Source organism: Scyliorhinus torazame, chromosome 9, assembly GCF_047496885.1.
Source record: "Scyliorhinus torazame isolate Kashiwa2021f chromosome 9, sScyTor2.1, whole genome shotgun sequence".
Lineage (NCBI taxonomy): Eukaryota > Metazoa > Chordata > Chondrichthyes > Carcharhiniformes > Scyliorhinidae > Scyliorhinus > Scyliorhinus torazame.
In genome coordinates this window covers 58,846,140-58,871,876 of record NC_092715.1, presented here as the reverse complement: position 1 = coordinate 58,871,876, position 25,737 = coordinate 58,846,140, and the positions used below count along the sequence as shown (strand labels likewise).

The window sequence follows — 25,737 nt, the reverse complement described above, 5'->3', positions numbered from 1 at the left end:
TCTACCTAACTTGGATGTTCAAAGTGTTCCGTTCCCAAACAGGGAAGATCATCATGTTGATTGGCAATAAGAATCAAGCTGACTGATAAATTGAAAAAAAATCTTGCATTTAACCCAGGTATTTAATGAACCAATTTCTATATTTGCAGATAAGCCTATGGCCAGAAATGGATGATATGAGACTTACTAAAAGAGAAGTACTTGTTCTCATTATATCATCTTTGCTCCTAATTTTTGCTGTCGTCACCCTGTTTGAATACTTGCATGGTATGTGTTCAGTTTCGTATTGGAAGGATCAAAGTCTTATTTAAATTATCCATTATTTCACCACAGTTTTGCTTCCAAAAGGTAGCGTATGTGAAACAAGAGGATGTTCTGATGAAGGGCGTTTCTCCAAAATGCTTTTCTTTTTTTAAATATATTTTATTCCAAACAGGGAGTCATGACCACATTTAACAGCCTTCTGATGTCACTAGAGCTGCCTGCCCTTTACGAAACCAATTCGATCCTCCAACAGATGCGGTGCAAACTCTGCCGTGATCGTCTTATAAAACCCCACCGGAAAGCCATCCAGCCCTGGAGCCTTCCCCGACTTCATCCCCCTAATGCTGTCAATCACCTCCCTTAGCCCCAACAGCCCCTCCAATGACTGCCCCTTCTCTTCCTCCAATCTTGGAAACTCCAATCCATCCAGAAACTGTCCCATATCCCCTTCCGCTCCGCCCCATACAAATTCTCGTCGCACCCCCTGAACACCTCATTTATCCTCCCCGGCTCTGACACTACCTCCCCCGACTCTGTTCGCACCCTTAAAATTTCCCAGGACTCAGTCTGCCTCCTCAGCAGGTGGGCCAACAGACAACTCCCCTTCTCTCCATATCATATTGCACCCCCCCCTCGCCTTCCGTAGCTGTCCACTGCCCTTCCCGTCGTCAACCAATCAAACTGCCCCTGCAACCTCTCCCTCTCCGCCAACAACTCAAGTGGGGCCCCCCAGAGTATCTCCTGTCTACCTCAACTATCTCATCCAACAACCGTCTATGCTCCTCCCTCCTCCTCCTGTCCCTGTGTGCTTTGAACAAGATCGCCGCCTTCACCTGTTTGTAGAACACCTTATCCACCAACAAACCCGAATCTAGCCCCCATTCCAGCCTCTGCACCTGCCCCGCACTAATCCTCTCCAACCAATGTGGCACATACTCCGCCCCCCAACGACACTGCCTGGCTCACCGCAAAGAAATCAAATGCTTACGCCTCCACTCCCCTCAACTGTCTGCCATCATCCCCCTCGGGCTTTGCCTCTTCTAATACCACCCTAAATCAGGCCCATCCAAGATAGCCCCCCTCTTCATCCATGACCACGCTCAGTCTCCAACTCTACCGCGTCGTAATCTCTTCCCCCCCCCCCCCCCCCAAAAAAAAAACCTGGCCACTTCTCTCTGCCTCCTCCTCCTCACTTCCGTTCACCAGCATTACCTGCCAGCGTGGCAGCTCCCACTTGACAGCCCTGCCTGCACATCCCTCCCCCACCACCACCGATCCCTCCCCCCACTCCCAACCATCTGGCAAAATACAATTGCCATAACCTCCAGCCTTTACAGATGCAGCTCCTCCATCTTACAACAACTCTCCGTTCTACCCCCGTTTATGGTCCCTTGTGAAGTCATTCGCCTCTTCTGGCGTTTCAGAATAATATTTCCAGCCTTCAAATGTGACCCACAGTTGCGCCAGACGCAGCACCTCAAACCTAATCTACCTTCTGTACAACACTGCTTTAGTCCTGTTGAATCCTGCATGTTTCATCGCCAGCTCCGCACCAATATCTTGATATATTCAGACACGAATCCCCTCCCATTCTCAGTCTCGATTCTCCCTGGCCCATCGTAAAATCCTTTCCTTTCGACCAATTTGTGCAAGCACACAATCGCCACCCGTGGCAGCTCCCCCGCTCTTGGCCTCTGCATTAAAGGCCTGTGGGCCCTGTCCACCTCTGGGCCTTGCCCAGCACTCCCTTCTCCACCAGTCCGACCAACATCCTTGACACACATTTTGTGGCGCTCGTTCCTTCCACGCCGTCTGGCAGCCCCAAAATCCACAGGTTCACCTTGACCTGTTTTCTTGCTCCTACACCATCGCCCTCAGCGATTTGCATTGGTCCCGCAGGACCTCCACCTTTGCCTGCAAGGACACAATCCGATCGCTCTGGTCGGACACCACCATCTCCACCTCTCGTATCTTCGCCTCTTGTGCCTCAAGGCACTTCTCTACATGGTCCATCGATCCTCGCAGAGGTGCATCTGCTCCCTCAATAGCCTTCGACCAGTCACCATGCATCTCCTTCCTTTGCTGGCGAAATTCGTCTTTGATGAAGGCCATCAACTGCTCCATCTAGGCCTTTCCCACTGGAAATGACCCTTTCCCCTTCGCCATTTTCGCAATTGTTGCTGTGCAAAAGGTCCCCTCCAATTCCTTAGTTAGGTCCTTAACTGTTTTTTGCCAGGTCTGGTAGCTAGTAAACATGCCTTTTGCACCACTTTCCTGTCGGAGCTACCCCACTAACAGGTATAAAGTGCACAAACCAACGCCTTCGAGCCGGAGCTGCCCTGTGTACAACCACTCACTCCATGATCGCCACCGGCACACTGTTTTTCGTTTTTCAAATGTTGATCGAAATACACTGGTCCCAATGTTTTATTTTTATCTTAATATGTATCATTTGCATTTTTTCTTGAGGTTAAATTATTTTATTTGAAATTGTGGAATTTTTGTAGTCTGATTTTTGATCTGGCAGGGGCAGGCTGGATGGGATTTTTCATTTCATCTATTTATTTTTAAAATTAATTTCTTCATGGGTTGTGGCCATTACTGGCAAAGACACCATTCATTGCCCATCCCTAATTGTCCTTGGACTGAGTGGCTTCCTGGGCCATCTCCGAGAACAGTTAAGAGTCCATCACATTATTGTGAGCCTGGAGGCCCATGTGGGGCCAGACCAGATAAGGGCGACAGATTTCCTTCCCAAAAAGACATTTGTAAATCAGATGTTTTTTTATGACAATCAACAATAGTTTCAGCCCTGAAGAAGAGTCACACAGACTCAAAATGTTAACTTTATTTCTCTCTCCACAGATTCTGCCAGACCTCCCGAGACTTCCCAGCATGTTCTGTTTTATTTCCGATTTCCAGCAGTCGCAGTATTTTGCTTTTACTGTTAACGATAGTTCATGATCACCATGATTGATTATAGACTAGCTTTCAAATCCTGATTTTATTAATTGCATTTAAATTCCACCAGATGTCATGGTGAGATTTGAACTCATCCTGAGAGTATTAACCTGGGACTCTAGATTACTAGTCCATTGACACTGTCTCCACTGAGACAGTGCTCCATTTAATCATATTTAACTCTCTGATCCTAGGAGAATCTTGCTTTTACATGAGGTTTTGTACAATCTAAGAAGCTTGCTCTTAAATCTCTATTCTTTAACTTTAATATGGCATACCAAGTCACCATGACAGTGTTAATGATAAAACTTATTTTTGTTTAGGCCCATTACTGTTGCATTTGAATTACTATAGTGGGAGAGTGAGGACATTCCATGGGTACCACCCTATTACATGTAACTCAGAAGTAGCACTCAACCAATCGCTTATAAGGTGGCACAAGGATTTCAGGAAACTATTGGTGAGTAATGAACAGCTTGAGAAACTATTGGTTTTTAAAAAAAATCAAAGTTTGAGTTCTATGTTGCTTTCCTTACCAGCAGCCCTACATAAACTATAACTAGACCAAAACTCCATTGTTTAGCTATTATCATAAACAATATTCTGCTCACCTAATTATCTATGGAATAGGGTATCCCAGTGGTGGCTCTCTTGCTTCTCAGTCAGTAGGTTATGGGTTTAAGCCCCACTCCAGAGACTTAAACTCCTAATCTAGATGAGACTTTAGTAGAGAACTGTTGGATGTATCCTCTTTTGGGTGAGGCACTAAGCCGAGGTTCTACCTGCTCTCTCAAGTGGGTATAAAAGATTGCATAGCACAAAGGTCTGGAAGGGGTTCCCTAGATTGCCGGGATACACCCTGCTGGAGCGACTGCTGCTTCCGGATGTGGAAGGGGAGGGAAGAATTGGGGATATATATAAGTGGCTGGGGGAGCAGGGAGGCAAGCGGGTAATGAAGATCAAGGAGAAATAGGAAGCGGAGTTGGGAATGGAGATCAATTGGAGAGTATGGAGTGAGGCACTGCGAAGGGTAAACGGGACCTCCTTGTGCAAGGATGAGCCTGATACAGTTTAAGGTGGTGCACAGGGTGCATATGACCCGGGCAAGAATGAGTGGGTTCTTTCAGGGGGTGGCAGATGAATGTGAGAGGTGTAGGTGGGGGCCAGCGAATCATGCGCACATGTTTTGGGGTTGTGAAAAATTGGGAAGATTCTGGGCGGGAGTGTTCGCGGGAGCGGTCTTAGCCAGGATAGTGGAGGAGGGAGTGGACCCAGATCCTTTGGTGGCAATATTTGGGGTTTCAGAGAAGCCGGAGCTCATGGAGAGGAGGAAGGCCGTGTCATGGCATTCGCCTCTAATTGCACAGCAACAAATTTTGCAGGCGTGGCGGTCGGCATCGCCACCGGGGGTAACAGCATGGTTGGGTGACCTGTATGACTTCCTGCGGTTAGAGAAGATAAAGTATGAGTTAAGGGGCTCGGCAGAGGAGTTTGAGAAAAGGTGGGGGATGTTTGTGACCGTGTTTGAGGAAGTATTCATCATAAAGGGGGGGGTGAAAAAGGAGGAAAATCTGTACAAACTGTATAGTTGATTGTTGGGAAGAATGTTTCCCGGAGTGTTTATTTGCTGCAACCTACTTTGATACAAGTTTGAATTAAATGCGATTTTTATAAAAAAGATCACATAGCACTATATCTAAAAAAAAACAGCAGGGATGTTCTCCTACCTACTGCCTTAGCCTGTATTTATACCAAACCAACAACTTTCAAAACCGATCATCTGACCATTTATCACAATAATTTATTTTTTAAAAAATAAATGTTTTATTCAAGTTTTTCCAATGAGGGTTTTTACATAACAAAAATAGAAATACAGATGGTAATAAAAAATAACAATAAACATAGCCCAAAGCTTACAATGAAACTACTTACAAAACAGAAAAAAAAATTTTTTTTAAACAGAACAAGGTGGGTTTTGTCTCCGTGCCCAGCTCACATTATATCAACAGTGCCCCCCCCCCCCCCAGAATGCTGCTGCTGCTGGCACTTACTGCTCTCCAGGCTGAGGAACCCCGCCATGTCGCTAACCCAGGTCTCCACACTCGGGGGTTTTGAGTCCCTCCACATTAACAGAATCTGTCTCCGGGCTACCAGGGAGGCAAAGGCCAGTACCTCGGCCTCTTTCGCTTCCTGCACTCCCGGATCCTCCGCCACCCCAAATATCGCTACCGCTGGGCTCGCCTTCACCCGAGCGTCCAAATCCCTAGACATCACCCTTGCAAACCACTGCCAGAATCCTTTAAGCGCCGGGCACGCCCAAAACATTTGGGCATGATTCGCCAGACTTGCCGCACACCTCGGGCACCTGTCCTCCACCCCAAAAAACCTATTCATTCTTGCCGCCGTTATATGCGCCTGATGCACCACCTTAACACAGTAACTTCATTGCATTGTTAATGTAAGCCTACTTGTGACAATAAAGATTATTATTATATCTCATAACTATGGGACATTGCTGTGCACAATTTGGCTGTCACACTTCCGCCCACTACAACAGTAAATCCCTTAGCTGTGCAGCAAGCTTATCCTGAGTTGGTTAGCTGGCAGAAATATGCATATTCCAGACATAATTGGGGATAAAACAAAGGACACATTCCATTTGAAACTGAATGTTATCCAAGAATTTAAGTAACTAAACTTGAATAAGCTTCTCATGCCATCTACTGATAGTAGATCAGAATTACAGCTAAATGGCAAAGTGCCAGAAAATGCAGCCGAAAAAGGAAACGGTACAGTCAAGCATATTTATCAAAAAGCCGATGGCACAAATGGGTTGAAAAAGGTTTAAAACTGCTTCAGTCATAGCTGCTTAAAAAGTGAAAATAAAAAAGTGGATTAAGTAAAATTTGAAGTGGTTTTATTTGTCAGGCTTTTTTCATTTGTTTATAGGATGTGAGCACAACTGGCAAGCACAACATTTACTGCCAATTCCTAATTCCCTTGAGATGGTGGTAGTGAACTGTCTTGAATTGCTGCAGTCCAACAGTGCTGTTAGCTAGGGAGTTCAAAAATGAAAGAATGGCAATATTGTTCCAAATCAGTATGGTGTGTGACTTGGGGGAACTTTCAGGTGGTGCTGGTCCTATGTGCCTGCTGTCCTTGGTTTCTAGGCAATAAGAATTCACTGGTTTGGGATGTACGGATGAAAAAAACCAGTGTGAGTTGCTGCAGTGCATGTTGTATATGGTATACCCTGCAGCAGGATGCACTGGAGATGGTGGGAGTGAATGTTAACGGTGGTACCAATCAAGTACACTAATTTTTCCTGGATGGTGTCGACCTTCTTGAATTTTGTTGAAACTGCACTCGACCAGGCAAGTGGAGAGTATTCTGACACACTCTTGACTTGTCATTTGCTGCTGAATCTTCTTGTAGCCACAGTTTTTATATGGCTGTTCCAGTTAGGTTTCTGGTCAATACTAAGCTCCAGGATGTCGCTGGTGGGAGATTTGACTGTTCTAATGCCATTGAATGTCAAAGGGGAAGGGAGAGGGGTGATCGGTTGATTGTTGGTGATTAGATTCTCTCTTGTTAGGGGATGGCCATTGCTTGATGTTTGGGACAGTGAAGGAACGGCATTATTATTCCAATTCAGGATAATGAGCGGCTTGGAGGGGGGGGTCTTCCAGGTGATGGTGTTCCCAGGTATTTGCTGCCCTTGTTGCAGTTCCCCCATGCGCTACTTGAATGCTTGCCATTGCCTATCCACTGTCATCCCTTTAAGTAATGTTTCCCAATCGATCATAGCCAACTTGGGCTTCATCATCTTAGTTTCCTTTGTTAAGATTCAGGACCCGAGTCTCAGAATCAACTACTTTGCACTCCACCTTGATCAAAAAATTCTAGCATACTTTGGTCGTTCATCCCCAAGGTGGTGGTGGTGGTCTGGCTTCTTGAACCGTTGCAGTGCTGTTAGGGAAGAAATTGCCCAGGGACAGTGAAGGAATGGCGTTATTATTCCAATTCACGATGGTGAGCGGCTAATGGGGGGGGGGGGCTCTTCCAGATGATGGTGTTCCCAAGTATCTGCTGCCCTTGTTCTTCTAGGTGGTAGCCGTCATGGATTTGGAAGGTGCTGCTGAAGGAATCTTGGTGAGTTCCTACAGCGCATCTTCTAGATGGTACACACTTCTGCCGCCGTGCATTGGTGGTGGAGGGAGCAAATATTTGTGGAATGGGTAGCAATCAAGTGGGTTGCTTTGTCCTTTATGGTGTCAAGCTTTTTGAGTGTTGTTAGAGCTGCACTCATCCAGACAAGTGGAGGGTACTCCATCACACTCCTGGCTAGTGCCTTGTAGATGATGGACAGGCACTGGGGAGTCAGGAGGTGAGTTACTCATTGTAGGATTCCTAGTCATTGACCTGCTCTTGTAGGCAGAGTATTTATATGGCTAGTCTAGTTCAGTTTCTGGTCAACCCCTAGGGTGTTGATAGTGATTGGGGGGGGGGGGGGGGGGGTTGCGGGATTCATCAATGGTAACGTCATTGAATGTCATGGGGCGATGGTTGGATCCTCTTTGACATGGATGTTACTTGTCACTTGTCAGCCCAAGCTGGATATTGTCCAGGTCTTGCTGCAATTAGACATGGACTGCTTCAATATCTGAGGAGTCACAAATGGTGTTAACATTGTGTGATCATCAGCGAACATCCCCACTTCTGATTTTATGATGGAAGGATGGTCATTGATGTAGCAGCTGAAGATGCTTGGGCTTGGGATGCTACCCTGAGGAACTCCCAATGTCATGTCCTAGAGCTGAGATGATTGACCTCCAACCATCATGAATACCTTCCTTTGTGCCAGGTATGACTCCAACCAGCGGAGGGCTTTCCCCTGATTCTCATTGACTCCAGTTTTGCTTGGCTCCTTGATGCCCATACTCTGTAAAATGCTGCCTTGATGTCCCGGGCAGTCACTCCCCCCTCACTGCTGGAATTTAGCTCTTTTTGTCCATATTTGAACCAAGGTTATGAGCTGAGCGACCCTGGCGGAACCCAAACTTAGCATCCATGCACAGGTTATTGCTGAGAAAGTGAAGCTTGTTAGTTCTGATGATGACCCCCTTCCATCACTTTGCTGATGACCGAGAGCAGACTGAAAGGGCAGTAATTGGCTGGATTGGATTTGTCCTGTCTCTTGTATACAGGCCATACATGGGCAATTTTCCACATTGCCTGGCACATGCAAGTGTTGGAGCTGTATTGGAACAGCTTGGCTAGGGGTACAGCCAAGACCTGGAGCACAAATCCTCCGTACTATCGCTGGAATATTGTCAGAGCCCATAGCCTTTGAAGTATCCAGTTCCTTCAACGATTTCTTGATATTATGTGGGGTGATTGGCATTGGCTGAAGATGACATCTGTGATGTTGGAGTCCTCTGGAAGAGACTGAGATGGATCATCCACTCAACACTTCTGGTTGAAGATTGTTGCGAATGCTACAGCCTAATCTTTTGCACTGATGTTCTAGGCTCCTCCAACATTAAGAATGGGAATATTTATGGAGCCGCCTCCTCCAATGAGTTGTTTAATTGTCCACCACCATTCATATCTGGGTGTGGTAGGACTGCAGACCTTGGATCTGATGCCGTCCCTGATATCTGTGCTTATCTAATTCTGGCTCCTTGAGCAACCCAGAATTAATTGTTCCAGCGTGCCTTCAGCTGCCTCATCCCTGTACTCTGGAATTCCCCCCTTAAACCTCTCTGCTGCGCTACGTCACGTTCCTCCTTTTAAGATGTTGCTTAAAACCTATATCTTGGACCAAGCTTTTGACCACATGCCCTAATATCACCTAAGTGGCACCCATGTCAAACTTTGTTTTATGACGGTCCTGTGAAGTATCTTGGGACTTATTTATATAGAGCCTTTAATGTAATAATCTGTGTAACTGCTCACTACCTTGTTTGATTTTCTTCAGTGAATCTCCACCTTGATTGTATATTGTGTAGTGTGAGCACATCCATGATGTGAAATTTTTTGATTTGGCTTAAGTTAATTATTCCCCACAATTCATTCCATATCACTTTCGTTTCTTAAAGACAGCGCATGTACATTCTCCCCATGTATGCTTGGATCTCATCCCCACAACCCAAAGATGTGCAGGGAAGATGAATTGGCCATGCTAAATTGCCCCTTAATTGGAAAACTTTAAAATAAAGCAGACCCAATACAGTATTCACAATGAGACTGTGAAAGTATGATGTGTTTTTTTTTTTGTTGTTCATGGGTGTCGCTGGGCATTTATAGGCTGCCAATATTTCAGACCAGTGCGAAAACTGAGTGGAAATGTGTGGGAATATGTGAAGATTAGGGCAGCACGGTGGCACAGTGGTTGACACTGCTGCCTCATAGCGCCAGGGACCCGGGTTCAATTCCAGCCTTGGGTCACTGTCTGTGTGGAGTTTGTGCATTCTCCCTGTGTCTGCGTGGGTTTCCTCCAGGTGCTCCAGTTTCCTCCCACAGGTTATGTGGATTGGCCATGCTAAAATTTCCCCTAACATCCAAAAGGTTAGGTGCGGTTACTGGGTTATGGGGATAGGGGCGGGGCTCTTTCAGAGTCAGTGCAGACTTAACGGGCCAAATGGCCTCCTTCTGCACCACAGTGATTCTATGACGTGTGTTTCAAAATCTGCTTTTCCATTTGGACTCTTGGAGTTACATTACAGCTGTTCTTTGAAATTAAGTTGTTTTTTAAAAATAAATTTTTAGAGTACCCAATTCTTTTTTTCCAATTAAGGGGCAATTTAGCATGGCCAATCCACCTACCCTGCACATTTCTTTGGGATGTGGGGATGAAACCCACGCAGACACGGGGAGAATGTGCAAACTCCACACAAACAGTGAACCGGGGCCAGGATTGAACCCGGGTCCTCAGCACCGTGAGGCAGCAGTGATAACCACTGAGCCACCGTGCCGCTCTCTGAAATCATGTTTTTAAGGTTATTTGGAAGAAGCCTCAGATAATGAATAAATTACTTCCATCAATATTAAATTATGTTGTTTCTTTGTACTTTTAAAAAAACAGGAGAACATTCAACGGCAATTTGAAGCACCCTTTCATTGTGTCCATGTGACCTTCATCCTGTATATAATGTTGTACATTGTCGGAATAACAATGCTACTCTACTACCTAGTGGATAACATGATTCAGAAAAGTAGACTCACTCCAAAGAGAATAAAGATCTGGTAAGTTTCCCATTGACTAATATACATCCATGCACAGCCACAACTTTTGTTTCCCTTCTGTCCCCTCAAGTGGAATGCCTAAACGATAGAACCATGCAAGAAGATAATAATTTGGCCCATCATATCTGTGCTGTTTGGATACTAAGACTTTCAATGTTGCATCTAATCTGTCAAAAGTTGTGGAACATGAAACAGTTGCCAGGGGAGTTGGTTACTTTCCATTCTTAACCCATCTGAGAAATAGTGTTGTTCATTTATTATCACATTACTGTTTGTAGAAATTTCTGTTCACACTCCTACATGTGACTTGAGTCCCACAGTATGCAGATAACCATTGATGCATAACCATTAGGGCAACTAGGGATGAGCACAGAATGCTGTCTTGTAAGCATTACTCTACCCCAAAAATAAATAAAGGTGTATTTACATTGTCCTAAATGGAGTGTGCTTTAATTGGTGGATGTATGCGGCTCTGCGCTGGTTAGATCCCTACTTTAGGCGGCCTTGTATATATTTAATTAATCCTTGGGATATGGGCATCATTTGAATGGTTGACATTGCCTGTCACTAACTATCTTGAACACATGTTGCGGATCTTTTGGTACATCCCAATGGCTTGCTCAGTTACTTAGAATGCAGCTGGGAGCAGTCACATTAAAATAATAATCTTTATTGTCACAAGTAGGCTTACATTAACACTGCAATGAAGTTACTGTGAAAAGCCCCTAGTCGCCACATTCCGGCACCTGTTCGGGTACACGGAGGGAGAATTCAGAATGTCCAATTCACCTAACAGCCGTCTTTCGGGACTTGTGGGAGGAAACCGTTAATGTGGGATTGGTGATGCATATAATTTTTTTAATTTCCCATGTGCCATTCTGCATGTTTTCATGTTTTTTGCATTCGGACAGTGCGAGCCTTTATTCTGCTATTAACTGGACCAATGTTTTACCTTTTAATAGTAGCAATACCACTCCCTTTGCCTTGTGTTCCATGACAAGCGGGAACTGAAGAACATAGATTGGGGGCGGATGTTTGAGGGCAAATCAACATCTGACATGTGGGAGGCTTTCAAGTGGCAGTTGAAAGGAATACAGGACCGGCATGTTCCTGTGAGGAAGAAAGATAAATACGGCAATTTTCGGGAACCTTGGATGACGAGTGATATTGTAGGCCTCGTCAAAAAGAAAAAGGAGGCATTTGTCAGGGCTAAAAGGCTGGGAACAGACGAAGCCTGCGTGGAATATAAGGAAAGTAGGAAGGAACTTAAGCAAGGAGTCAGGAGGGCTAGAAGGGGTCACGAAAAGTCATTGGCAAATAGGGTTAAGAAAAATCCCAAGGCTTTTTACACATACATAAAAAGCAAGAGGGTAGCCAGGGAAAGGGTTGGCCCACTGAAGGATAGGCAAGGGAATCTATGTGTGGAGCCAGAGGAAATGGGCGAGGTACTAAATGAATACTTTGCATCAGTATTCACCAAAGAGAAGGAATTGGTAGATGTTGAGTCTGGAGAAGGGGGTGTAGATAGCCTGGGTCACATTGTGATCCAAAAAGACGAGGTGTTGGGTGTCTTAAAAAATATTAAGGTAGATAAGTTCCCAGGGCCTGATGGGATCTACCCCAGAATACTGAAGGAGGCTGGAGAGGAAATTGCTGAGGCCTTGACAGAAATCTTTGGATCCTCGCTGTCTTCAGGGGATGTCCCGGAGGACTGGAGAATAGCCAATGTTGTTCCTCTGTTTAAGAAGGGTAGCAAGGATAATCCCGGGAACTACAGGCCGGTGAGCCTTACTTCAGTGGTAGGGAAATTACTGGAGAGAATTCTTCGAGACAGGATCTACTCCCATTTGGAAGCAAATGGATGTATTAGTGAGAGTCAGCACGGTTTTGTGAAGGGGAGGTTGTGTCTCACTAACTTGATAGAGTTTTTCGAGGAGGTCACTAAGATGATTGATGCAGGTAGGGCAGTAGATGTTGTCTATATGGACTTCAGTAAGGTCTTTGACAAGGTCCCTCATGGTAGACTAGTACAAAAGGTGAAGTCACACGGGATCAGGGGTGAGCTGGCAAGGTGGATACAGAACTGGCTAGGCCATAGAAGGCAGAGAGTAGCAATGGAGGGATGCTTTTCTCATTGGAGGGCTGTGACCAGTGGTGTTCCACAGGGATCAGTGCTGGGACCTTTGCTCTTTGTAGTATATATAAATGATTTGGAGGAAAATGTAACTGGTCTGATTAGTAAGTTTGCAGACGACACAAAGGTTGGTGGAATTGCGGATAGCGATGAGGACTGTCGGAGGATACAGCAGGATTTAGATTGTCTGGAGACTTGGGCGGAGAGATGGCAGATGGAGTTTAATCCGGACAAATGTGAGGTAATGCATTTTGGAAGGTCTAATGCAGGTAGGGAATATACAGTGAATGGTAGAACCCTCAAGAGTATTGAAAGTCAACGAGATCTAGGAGTACAGGTCCACAGGTCATTGAAAGGGGCAACACAGGTGGAGAAGGTAGTCAAGAAGGCATACGGCATGCTTGCCTTCATTGGCCGGGGCATTGAGTATAAGAATTGGCAAGTCATGTTGCAGCTGTATAGAACCTTAGTTAGGCCACACTTGGAGTATAGTGTTCAATTCTGGTCGCCACACTACCAGAAGGATGTGGAGGCTTTAGAGAGGGTGCAGAAGAGATTTACCAGAATGTTGCCTGGTATGGAGGGCATTAGCTATGAGGAGCGATTGAATAAACTCGGTTTGTTCTCACTGGAACGAAGGAGGTTGAGGGGAGACCTGATAGAGGTATATAAAATTATGAGGGGCATAGACAGAGTGGATAGTCAGAGGCTTTTCCCCAGGGTAGAGGGGTCAATTACTAGGGGGCATAGGTTTAAGGTGAGAGGGGCAAGGTTTAGAGTAGATGTACGAGGCAAGTCTTTTACGCAGAGGGTAGTGGGTGCCTGGAACTCGCTACCGGAGGAGGTAGTGGAAGCAGGGACGATAGGGACATTGAAGGGGCATCTTGACAAATATATGAATAGGATGGGAATAGAAGGATACGGACCCAGAAAGTGTAGAAGATTGTAGTTTAGTCGGGCAGCATGGTCGGCACGGGCTTGGAGGGCCGAAGGGCCTGTTCCTGTGCTGTACATTTCTTTGTTCTTTGTTGACACCTTTGTCATTTAATCTCCCCACCCTCAAACCTATCCCTTATCTTCTCTTTTGCACCACCTGGCTGTCCCTGTGTTTTTAAAAATTAATTTACAGGATGTGGGCGTCGCTAGTTTGGTCAGCATTTATTGCCCATCCTTAGTTGCCCTTCAGAAGGTGGTGATGAATTGCCTTCTTGAACTGCTGTAGTCCTTGAGGTATAGGTGCACTCACTGTATATAGTGTTCAATTCTGGTCGCCACACTACCAGAAGGATGTGGAGGCTTTGTAAGGGTACAGAAAAGATTTACCAGGATGTTGCCTGGGTTGGTGGGGAGCTATGAGGAGATGTTGGGGAAACTTGGTTTGTTCTCATTGGAACGACGGAGGTTTAGGGAAGACCTGATAGAGGTCGACAAAATTATGAGGGGCATGGACAGAGTGGATAGTCGGAAGCTTTTTTACAGTGTGGAAGAGTCAATTACCATGGGCATGGGTTTAAGGTGCGAGGGGCAAGGTTTAAAGGAGATGTACAAGGCAAGTTTTTTTTTTACACAGAGTGGTGGGAGCCTGGAACTCGCTGCCAGGGGAGGTAGTGGAAGCAGATACAATAGTGACTTTTAAGGGGTGTCTTGACAAATGCATGAATAGGATGGGAATAGAGAGAGATGGTCCCCAGAAGAGTAGCAGGTTTTAGTTCAAACGGGCAGCGTGGTCGGTGCAGGCTTGGAGTGCCGAAGGGCCTGTTCCTATGCTGTCATTTTCTTTGTTCTACCAAAGCTTTCAAGCAGAAGCCACCCTGTGTGCCCAATCAGCACATGGCCCCCACCCGAAGTCCCCCTCCCTGCTTTTTCAACAGCATAAAAGGCATCACAATTCTACCTCTCTTCCATTCTGAATAAGTCATATACGATATGGGAGCAGAATTAGGCCACTTGGCCCATCGAGTCTGCTCTGCCATTCAATCATGGCTGACATTTTCTCATCCCCATTCTCCTGCCTTCTCCCCATAAGCCCTGATCCCCTTATTAATCAAGAACCTATCTATCTCTGTCTTAAAGACACTCAGTGAATTGGCCTCCATAGCCCTCTGCGGTAAAGAGTTCCACAGATACACCACCCTCTGGCTGAAGAAATCCCTCCTCATCTCTGTTCTAAAGGATCGTCCTTTTAGTCTGAGATGGTGTCCTCTGGTTCTGGTTTTTCCTACAAGTGGAAATATCCTCTCCACGTCCTCTCTACCCAGGCCACGCAGTATCTTGTAAGTTTCAATAAGATTCCCTCTCATCCTTCTAAACTCCGAGTACAGACCCAGAGTCCTCAAACGTTCCTCATACGACAAGTTCTTCATTCCAGGGATCATTCTTGTGAACCTCCTCTGGACCCTTTACAAGATCAGCACATCCTTTCTTAGATACGGGGCCCAGAACTGCTATCAGTACTCCAAATGGGGTCTGACCAGAGCCTTATACAGCGTCAGAAGTACATCCCTGGTCTTGTATTCTCGCCCTCTTGACTTGAATACTAACATTGCATTTGCCTTCTTAACTGCCGACTGAACCTGCACATTAACCTTAAGAGAATCGTGAACAAGGACTTCCAAGTCCCTTTGTGTTTCTGCTTTCCAAAGCATTTCCCCATTTAGAAAATAGTATATGCCTAAAGTCCTCCTTCCAAAGTGCATAACCTCACACTTTTCCACATTGTATTTCATTTGCCCACTCTCCTAGCTTGTCCAAGTCCTTCTGCAGCCCCCTTGCTTCCTCAATACTACCTGTCCTCTACAGATCTTTGTATCATCTGCAAACTTAGCAACAGTGCCTTCAGTACCTACTTCCAGATCATTAATGTATATTGTAAAAAGTTGTGGTCCCAGCACAGACCCCTGAGGCACACCACTAGTCACCGGCTGCCATCCTGAAAAAGACCCCTTTATCCCCACTCTCTGCCTTCTGCCAGCCAGCCAATCCTCTATCCATGCCAGGATCTTATCCTGAACACCATGAGCTCTTAACTTATTTAACAGCCTCCTATGCGGCACCTTGTCAAAGGCCTTCTGGAAATCTAAATAAATCACGTCCACTGGTTCTCCTTTGTCTAACCTCCTTGTTACCTCCTCAAAGAACATTAACACGACCTCCCTTTGACAAAGCCTTGCTGACTCAGTCCTATTTTACCATGTACTTCCAAGTGCTTCGCGATCTCATCTTTAATAACAGACTCTAAAATCTTACCAATGACCAAAGTCAGACCGGCCTATAATTTCCCTTCTTAAACAGTGATGTTACATTAGCCACCTTCCGGTCCTCCATATTGGAATTATTCCGTTTCTATCTTTACCATTGACCTGAAACTGAACTGGATTAGTCATATAAATACTGTGGCTACAAGAGCAGGTCAGAGGCTAGGAATTCTGCAGCGAGTAATTCACCACCTGACTCTCCAAAACCTGTCCACCATGTACAAGGCACAAGTCACGAGTGTGGAATGCTCTTTGCTTGCCTGAATGAGTGCAGCCCCAACAACACTAGAAGATTGACACCATCCAGGGCAATGCAACTCAACTGATTGCCACAAACATTACTCCTTCCACCACCGATGCATATTAGCAGCAGCGAGTACTGTCTACAAGATGCATTGCAGGAACTCGCCAAGACTCCTTAGACAGCAACTTCCAAAGCCATGACCACTACCATCTAAAAGGACAAGGGCAACAGATACACGAGAGTGCCATCACCTGGAAGGCACTCTTCAAGTCACTTATCATCCTGACGTGGAAATATATCACCATTCCTTCACTGTCACTGGATCAAGATCCTGGAACTCTGCCATACCAACACCACGTGGACTGCAGCTCACCACTGCCTCCTCAAGGACAATTGGGGAGTGGCAATAACTGCAGCTCACCACTGCCTCCTCAAGGAGAATTGGGGTGGGCAATAAATGCAGCAGAACCTCCCTAGTCTTAAACTCCATCCCTCTAGCAATGAAGGACAAAATTCCATTTGCCTTCTTAATCACCTGTTGCACCTGAAAACCAACTTTTTGCGACTCATGCACTAGCACACCCAGGTCTCTCTGCACAGCAGCATGTTTTAATATTTTATCATTTAAATAATAATCCCTTTTGCTGTTATTCCTGCCAAAATGGATAACCTCACATTTGTCAACATTGTATTCCATCTGCCAGACCCTAGCCCATTCACTTAGCCTATCCAAATCCCTCTGCAGACTTCCAATATCCTCTGCACTTTTTGCTTTACCACTTATCTTAGTGTCGTCTGCAAACTTGGACACATTGCCCTTGGTCCCCAACTCCAAATCATCTATGTAAATTGTGAACAGTTGTGGGCCCAACACTGATCCCTGAGGGACACCACTAGCTTCTGATTGCCAACCAGAGAAACACCCATTAATCCCCACTCTTTGCTTTCTATTAATTAACCAATCCTCTATCCATGCTACTACTTTCCCCTTAATGCCATGCATCTTTATCTTATGCAACAACCTTTTGTGTGGCACCTTGTCAAAGGCTTTCTGGAAATCCAGATATACCACATCCATTGGCTCCCCGTTATCTACCGCACTGTTAATGTCCTCAAAAAATTCCACTAAATTAGTTAGGCACGACCTGCCCTTTATGAACCCATGCTGCGTCTGCCCAATGGGACAATTTCCATCCAGATGCCTCGCTATTTCATAGATCATAGAATTTACAGTGCAGAAGGAGGCCATTCAGCCCATCGAGTCTGCACCGGCTCTTGCAAAGAGCACCCTACCCAGGTCAACGCCTCCACCCTATCCCCACAACCCAGTAACCCCACCCAACACTCAGGACAATTTTGGACACTAAGGGCAATTTGTCATGGCCAATCCACCTAACCTGCACATCTTTGGACTGTGGGAGGAAACCGGAGCACCCGGAGGAAACCCACACACACACGGGGAGGATGTGCAGACTCCGCACAGACAGTGACCCAAGCCGGAATTGAACCTGGGACACTGGAGCTGTGAAGCAATTGTGCTATCCACAATGCTACCGTGCTGCCCTTGATGATAGATTCCAGCATCTTCCCTACTACCGAAGTTAAGCTCACTGGCCTATAATTACCCGCTTTCTGCCTACCTCCTTTTTTAAACAGTGGTGTCACGTTTGCTAATTTCCAATCCGCCGGGACCACCCCAGAGTCTTGTGAATTTTGGTAAATTATCACTAGTACATTTGCAATTTCCCTAGCCATCTCTTTTAGCACTCTGGGATGCATTCCATCAGGTCCAGGAGACTTGTCTACCTTTAGCCCCATTAGCTTGCCCATCACTACCTCCTTGGTGATAACAATCCTCTCAAGATCCTCACCTGTCATAGCCTCATTTCCATCAGTCACTGGCATGTTATTTGTGTCTGCCATTGTGAAGACCGACCCAAAAAACCTGTTCAGTTCCTCAGCATTTCCTCATCTCCCATTATTAAATCTCCCTTCTCATTCTCTAAAGGACCAATATTTACCTTCGCCACTCTTTTTTTTGTTTTATGTATTTGTAGAAACTTTTACTATCTGTTTTTATATTCTGAGCAAGTTTACTCTCAATCTATTTTACTCTTTATAGCTTTTTTAGTAGCTTTCTGTTGCCCCCCAAAGATTTCCCAGTCCTCTAGTCTCCCACTGATCTTTGCTACTTTGTATGTTCCCATCCTCCCAGTGTGAGCGTGGGTTTCCTCAGGGTGCTCCGGTTTCCTCCCACAGTCCAAAGATGTGCAGTTTAGGTGGATTGGCCATGATAAATTGCCCTCAGTGTCCAAAATTGCCCTTAGTGTTGGGTGGGGTTACTGGGTTATGGGGATAGGTTGGAGGTGTTGACCTTGGGTAGGGTGCTCTTTCCAAGTGCCGGTGTAGACTCGATGGGCCGAATGGCCTCCTTCACTGTAAATTCTATGATAATCTCCAATATTTTGCTTCTATTCAAAGATATCCTGCCGATCTGATATAGTTTTCGTTTCCTAAATAATATTATCAAACCAGTCAAGCTTTTGTAACAATCTCGCTGTTTCATAGTCAGTTTTACAGACATCATTTCTTATTTCCAGACTTTTTTTCTCATTTGAATAAATTCTACGAATGATTTTGAACTGCATTTTTTTGCATTATTATTAAGCTTACTAGACCAGTTTCACTAAAACAACATTAACCTGTCAAATTAGGAGCTATATTTTGAACAAAGTTTAAAATGCAAAATTATATTTACTGTATTCCTTTAAAATGTGTTTTGTAAAGAGGTCATTTTTGTGACCTCACAATCAGTACCATATATAAAAAGCATTGCAGGTCCCCATATAACTTTATGGTTGTTTTGTCTTGCCTCTTAACATCGGAAATGCAGAATTTATTTTAAAATTGAAATCTGCATAAATATTATGGATTTTCACTCCATTGTAAAGTATCCAATAACCATTTGCCACTTAGTTGTCATAATCCCAGGTGACCATAGGTTACAAACTGGTGGTGGTTTAACCTGATGATCAGACAAGGGGCAAGGTTCATGAATAACCTCAGCTGGTACAGGAATTGAACCCACACTGCTGGCCTTGTTCTGCATCGCAAACCAGCCAAGTGAGCTAAACCAGACTCCTTAGTATGTTCATACTACTGAAACACAGTATTTCTTTATGTGGCTATCAACACGATTCAACTACTTTTCCAAACAAAACATTCTCTAGTGCAGTCACTACAATCACACCTTTTGTTATCATGGGCGAAATTCTCCGTTATCGGCGGAAAGTCCGCCGATCGGCGCAAAAAACGGAGCAAATCCGACTTGCGTCACTTCGGAAAAATGGGTCGATAGTCTCCGGCCCGAAATGGGCTAGCAGCGAGGTAACGGGATCCGCGCTTGCGCAGTGGTTCACGCCGTGCAGCGTCATACGCGCCGCACGGCGTGACGGCTCATAAGGCCGCGCTGCTCCCCCCCCACCCGACCGGAACACCCGACCGCAACACCCGACTGGATGGCTGGCCGCCGCTCAGCCCCAAGGTTCGAGTCACGCGATGTGGAGGCGCTCCTGGACACGGTGGAGCAGAGGAGGGACGCCCTGTATCCCGGGCACGGCCGCAGAGTTGCCCCACGCCACAGCCGGCGTCTGTGGAGGGAAGTGGCAGAGGCTGTCACCGCTGTGGCCCTGACACCACGGACAGGCACCCAGTGCCACAAGAAGGTGAACGACCTCGTCAGAGCAGGCAGGGTGAGCCTCCCCCATATCCCCCCCTCCCCCATATCCCCCCTCCCCCATATCCCCCCTCCCCCATATCCCCCCTTCCCCCATATCCCCCCCTCCCCCATATCCCCCTCCCCATATCCCCCCTCCCCCATATCCCCCCTCCCACATATCCCCCCTCCCCCATATCCCCCCTCCCCCATATCCCCCCTCCCCCATATCCCCCCCTCCCCCATATCCCCCCCTCCCCCATATCCCCAAGTGAATCCAGCCCTAACCTTAAACCTCTGCAATGCACGCGCAACCGATGGCGTGCATTCATATACCTGCCTAACAGTGTTGCCTTTTACCCCTGCCACCCCCCCCCCCCCCCCACAGGAGAAGCGCGCACACAACAATAGGGAGCATGTGAGGACTGGAGGAGGCCCCGCTGATGAGAGGCCACTGACCGTACATGAGGAAAGGGCCCTGGAACTTGCTGGTGGACCGGGAGATTGCTGATGCAGAGGTCGGGGGCGTAGTAGCAAGTGAGCCACCGACAGCCCGTCCCCATATCCCCCCTCCCCTATAACCCCCTCCCCCGTATCACCTGATCACTGCCTGATGTCTAACCATGCATGCTTCATTGTGTATCGCAGGACCAAACGTCCAGGCACCCATCCCCGCAGATGCAGACCGCCCGCAGGATGCCCCTCGGAGGCCACAGGAGACGGAGAGACCCGCACCCTCCGGCATGCGACGCCCGCAGGATGCCCCTCGGAGACCACGGGAGACGGAGAGACCCGCACCCTCCAGCATGCGACGCCCGCAGGATGCCCCTCGCACACCACGGGAGACGGAGAGACCTGGAGCAACAGGGAGACGACACCCCCGTCACGTGCGGGAGCGACCACCCAGCGATGAGGGGGGCAGCCACAGGCCCCCGTCACATCCGAGCCAGGACACCACTACCCGGGACACCACTACCCGGGACACCACTACCCAGGAAGAAGAAATACCGGACAGTGACTCAGAGTGGATGGGTGGAGACGAACCCCCACCCCAAAGTGCCATGGACTCAGAGTGGGACGAAGAGCACGACACAACGCCACTGCTGTCACCAACACCCTCCACCATCGCAGAAACACTCACCTCGGTTGGGCACTTTAGTGATGAGGCGTCTGGTACACTCACTGGTGCGCACAACACAGCCGTCCCGGTACAGCAGGTGGAGGTAGGAGCAGCAGAGGGGCCGGGTGGTCGGAGGGCAGCCCAGCCCAAGCGAACATCTGCCGCCCAGATGGATCCCGGGTTCCTGGAGTTACCACACCCACACATAGATCCGATGCAACCACCGACCCGGAGACAAGCGAAGAGGGTGACGGGCGGCTTGCGGCAGCTGCGGTCGCAGGTGGAGGAGTCCACCCGCGTCCAGGAGCTGGAAGTGGTGCCGGTCATGCGTGCCACCCAGGCCGACACCGCACGGGTGGCGTCCGCGGTGGAGGCAATGGGTGCGACGGTGTCAGACATGGGGAACGGTTTGCGAGGCCTGGGGCTTTCCGTGCAGGCGGCGTCTGTGGCCCAGGACATGGCTGCCCTCTCACAGGAGGCCATGAGCCAGTGCCAGCGCCAGATGGCAGAGGCGCTCAACGCCATAGCCCAGTCTCTGCAGGCCATGGCCCAGTCTCTGCAGGCCATGGCCCAGTCTCTGCAGGCCATCGCTGAGGGCAATCGGCGCCAGTGGCCATGTTCGAGCCGGCGTCGCACTGTCACAGACAGGGTTTGACAACCCCCTGGGCTCCATGGCTGCAAACCTGCAGACCCCTGTCGATACCAGCACGGGCCTCCAGGACTGGCAGCACCAGATGTCGGGGGGGGCGTCGGATGGCCAGTCCGTTCGCATCCCCCACCCATGTAGAGGCCTGGGGGCCATCGGGCACCCCGAGGGAGGAGGAGGTGGTGTGGTCCGTCCCGGCTCCCTCCGTAGGGGAGGCCCCGGTACACCGCGACACCTCGGACTCCCCCCCCCCCCCCCCCCCCCTTCTGTCCCAGGTGCATCGGGTGGGCAACGGGCAGGACAGGCTGGCAGCTCGCCATCCCAGTCGCCCGGGCCGCAGCCTGGCCCATCTAGGCCAGGACGCCCCAGGAAACGGTCGCCAAAGGGATCCAGTGTCAGAGGGCAGGAATCACAGGAGTCCACCTCCAGTTCTGCTGTACCGTCTGGGGAACCACGTAGACGTAGTTAAAGGGCCCGTAAGGCCAAACAATTAGACACTGAGTAAGTTGGCACGGTTGCAGGGCACAGATGAGTTTTAGGGGCTAGGGCACGTGCATGAACTCCTTTGGTTATTAAAGTCAATGTTACACCTACAGAAGCTGCCTTTGTGCTCTGTCCAAAGTGTGCGGGGGTGTCATGTACGTTGAGCGCAAGTGTGTGTGTGAGGGGTGGTCTTACTTCAGCCCCAGGTGAGTCTGCCCCCTTCCCCCTGGGCCGCCATCAACATCCCCCGGGCAGAGGACGGGACCGTGCGCTGCAGTGTCGCAGCCACATGCAGGGATGGTCCGGGTGGATGGTGGTACTGTGGCCATGGGTCAGACATAGTCCAACGATGTAGAGCCAGGAGCTCACCGCAGGGCGAGTTGTCATCATCCTCCATGGCCTGCGATAGACACGCGTCCACCCGCAACTGTGTGAGCCCGGCCCGTTGTGCCGCAGGTGGATCGGCAATGGGGGGGGGGGGGGTTGCATGCGGGTGGGGTTGGGGAGGGGGGTGAGGGTGCTGGGTGGGTGGATGGGTGGGGGGTGTGGGGGGTCGGCTGTTGCCATGGTGTGCGGTCTGTGGCCATACTACCCGATTCCCACGCCCATCTAGTCAGTGAAGCGGGCGTCTATCAGTCTGTCCCGTGCCCGCTGGGCCAGCCGGTAATGGTGGACAGCCACCCGCCTGTGTCTACCACGTCTGCCCTGACCATTACCCCCATCCCCCTCATCTGGGGAGGACTGCACCTCTTCCTGCTGCTCCTCCACTCCGCCCTCCTCTGCCTGCGGCACATCGCCCCTCTGTTGGGCTATGTTGTGCAGGACGCAGCACACCACAATGATGCGGCCGACCCTATCTGACCGATACTGGAGGGCCCAGAGAGGTCCAGGCACCTGAAACGCATCTTCAGCACGCCAAAGCACCTCTCTATCACTCCCCTTGTCGCTACATGGGCATCATTGTAGCGGTTCTCCGCCTCATTGCGTGGCCTCCGTACAGGCGTCATCAGCCACGATCGCAATGGGTAGCCCCTGTCGCCCAGCAACCAGCCCCTCAGCCGGGGATGGCGTCCCTCGTACATGCCGGGGATGGATGACCGCGACAACACGAATGAGTCGTGTACACTGCCTGGGTGACGGGCGCAGACGTGCAGGATCATCATGCGGTGGTCGCAGACCACCTGTACGTTCATCGAATAGGTCCCCTTCCTATTAGTGAACACGGCCCTGTTATCTGCAGGTGGCCGCACGGCGACGTGCATCCCATCGATCGCGCCCTGCACCATGGGGAACCCGGCCACGGCAGAGAAGCCCACGGCCTGGGCATCTTGGCTGGCCCGGTCCACGGGGAAGCGGATGTAGCGGTGCGCCATGGCATATAGGGCATCTGTCACTGCCCGGATGCACCGGTGCACCGATGTCTGCGATATGCCTGACAGGTCCCCACTCGGTGCCTGGAATGACCCCGTTGCATAAAGGTTCAGGGCCACCGTAACCTTGACGGACATGGGGAGAGGGTGTCCCCCGCCAGTGCCACGCGGTGACAGGTGTGCCAGCAGGTGGCAGATGTGTGCCACGGTTTCCCGGCTCATCCGGAGTCTCCTCCTGCATTCCCGGTCCGTGAGGTCCTGGTATGACTGCCTGGGCCGGTACACACGGGGCGCCCTCGGGTGCCTCCGTTGCCGTGGGGCCGCGACGTCCTCCTCCCCCTCCTCGTCCTGTCGGTCGGGTGTCCCTCCAGCCTGGGCGGCTGCCGCCTGCCCCTCTGCAGCAGCCTGCGCCGCCTCTCTGGCACGCTCCTCCTCCTCCTCATCCAGGGCAACATAGACATGAGCGGCTGCCGCCACGGCGGCCAGCATCGCTGGGTGATCTGAAAATATGACGGCCTGGTGGGGGGAGGGGAACGACGACATGTCATCATTGCCCATATCCCCTCCTCCCCCCAGCCAGGTGGCATGGACCACATGGGTCCAACTGTTGGAGGCTGGCACCTGGCCAGGTGGACCAACTCACTTGCCCTCCCATCCCCCTCCCCAGCAGGGACCCCCCCCCCAACCTCCACCCCGGCACGGACCCCCCCCCCCCCCCCCCCCCCCCCCCCCACAACCTCCACCCCAGCACGGACACCCCCATCCCTCTCCCCGGCACGGACACCCCCATCCTCCTCCCCGGCACGGACCCCCCCCCAACCTCCACCCCGGCACGGACCCCCCCCCAACCTCCACCCCGGCACGGACCCCCAACCTCCACCCCGGCACGGACCCCCCCCCCCCCCCCAACCTCCACCCCGGCACGGACCCCCCCCCCCAACCTCCACCCCGGCACGGACCCATCCCCCTCCCCGGCACGGACTCCCCCAACCTCCACCCCGGCACGGACCCTCCCCTCCCAACCTCCACCCCGGCACGGACCCCCCCCCCCCCCCAAACCTCCACCCCGGCACGGACTCCCCCCCCACCCCCATCCCCCGGCACGGACCCCCCCCCCCCCCAAACCTCCACCCCGGCACGGACACCCCCACCCCCCTCCCCGGCACTGACCCCCCCCAACCTCCACCCCGGCACGGACACCCCCATCCCCCTCCCCGGCACGGACCCCCCCAACCTCCACCCCGGCATGGACACCCCCATCCTCCTCCCCGGCACGGACCCTCCCCCCCCCAACCTCCACCCCGGCACGGACCCCATCCCCCTCCCCGGCACGGACCCCCCCCAACCTCCACCCCGGCACGGACCCCCCCCCCCCAACCTCCACCCCGGCACAGACCCCCCCCCACCCCCCCCCAACCTCCACCCCGGCACGGACACCCCCATCCCCCTCACCGGCACGGACCCCCCCCCCCCCCAACCTCCACCCCGGCACGGACCCCCCCCAACCTCCACCCCGGCACGGACACCCCCATCCCCGGCACGGACCCCCCCCCCCCCCAAACCTCCACCCCGGCACGGACATCCCCCTCCCCGGCACGGACCCCCCCCCCCCCCCAACCTCCACCCCGGCACGGACACCCCCACCCCCCTCCCCGGCACGGACCCCCCCCCCCAACCTTCACCCCGGCACGGACCCCCCCCCCCATCCCCCTCCCTGGCACGGACCCCCTCCCGGCACTCCCCCGGAGCCCAGCTTACTCTAACCCCCCCCCCCCCCGCCGCACACACACAACCCGAGACACACCTCTCCTCTCTTTTCTCCCTTCGGAGACTTCGGCAACCGGCGGGGGCGGGATTCACGGCGGCCAACGGCCATTCTCCGACCCTCTGGGGGGTCGGAGAATGACGCCCCATAAGTTTAAGTCCTAGGTAAGGACATTGAAGCCTATGGACATTGTTCAGTACATCATACTCTCAACTTTCTAATCATAAGTTTTAACTCTCCAGTCCAAACCAACGTTGTTCAATAAATATTGCTGACAAGAGGACAGACGAAGAGACTGGGAGAGCTGCCGCTTAGAATGGTAGGGAAGAGCTTTCGTATTTGGGAATCCAGATGGCCCGGGAATGGGAGGCACTACACAAATTAAACCTATCCCTTTTGGTAGAACCAATGGATGGGGACTTTAAAAGATGAAACATGCTCCCGCTATCACTGGCGGGGAGGACACAGACCATGAAAATGGCAGTCCTCCCCAGATTTCTGTTCGTCTTTCAGTGCCTCCCCATCTTCATCCC

General features: G+C 50.3%; 1 protein-coding gene across 2 annotated transcripts in view; it reads left to right on the top strand.

Moving 5' to 3' along the window:
• Window positions 1-25,737, top strand: part of LOC140429224 (uncharacterized) — a 77,784-nt gene that overhangs the window by 33,990 nt on the left and 18,057 nt on the right. For both annotated transcript variants that reach the window (XM_072515968.1, XM_072515967.1), the window contains exons 5-7: window positions 150-267; window positions 3,549-3,685; window positions 10,313-10,473. In XM_072515968.1, coding sequence (XP_072372069.1) covers window positions 150-267; window positions 3,549-3,685; window positions 10,313-10,473 — 416 coding nt within the window. The remainder of the gene's footprint in view (window positions 1-149; window positions 268-3,548; window positions 3,686-10,312; window positions 10,474-25,737) is intronic.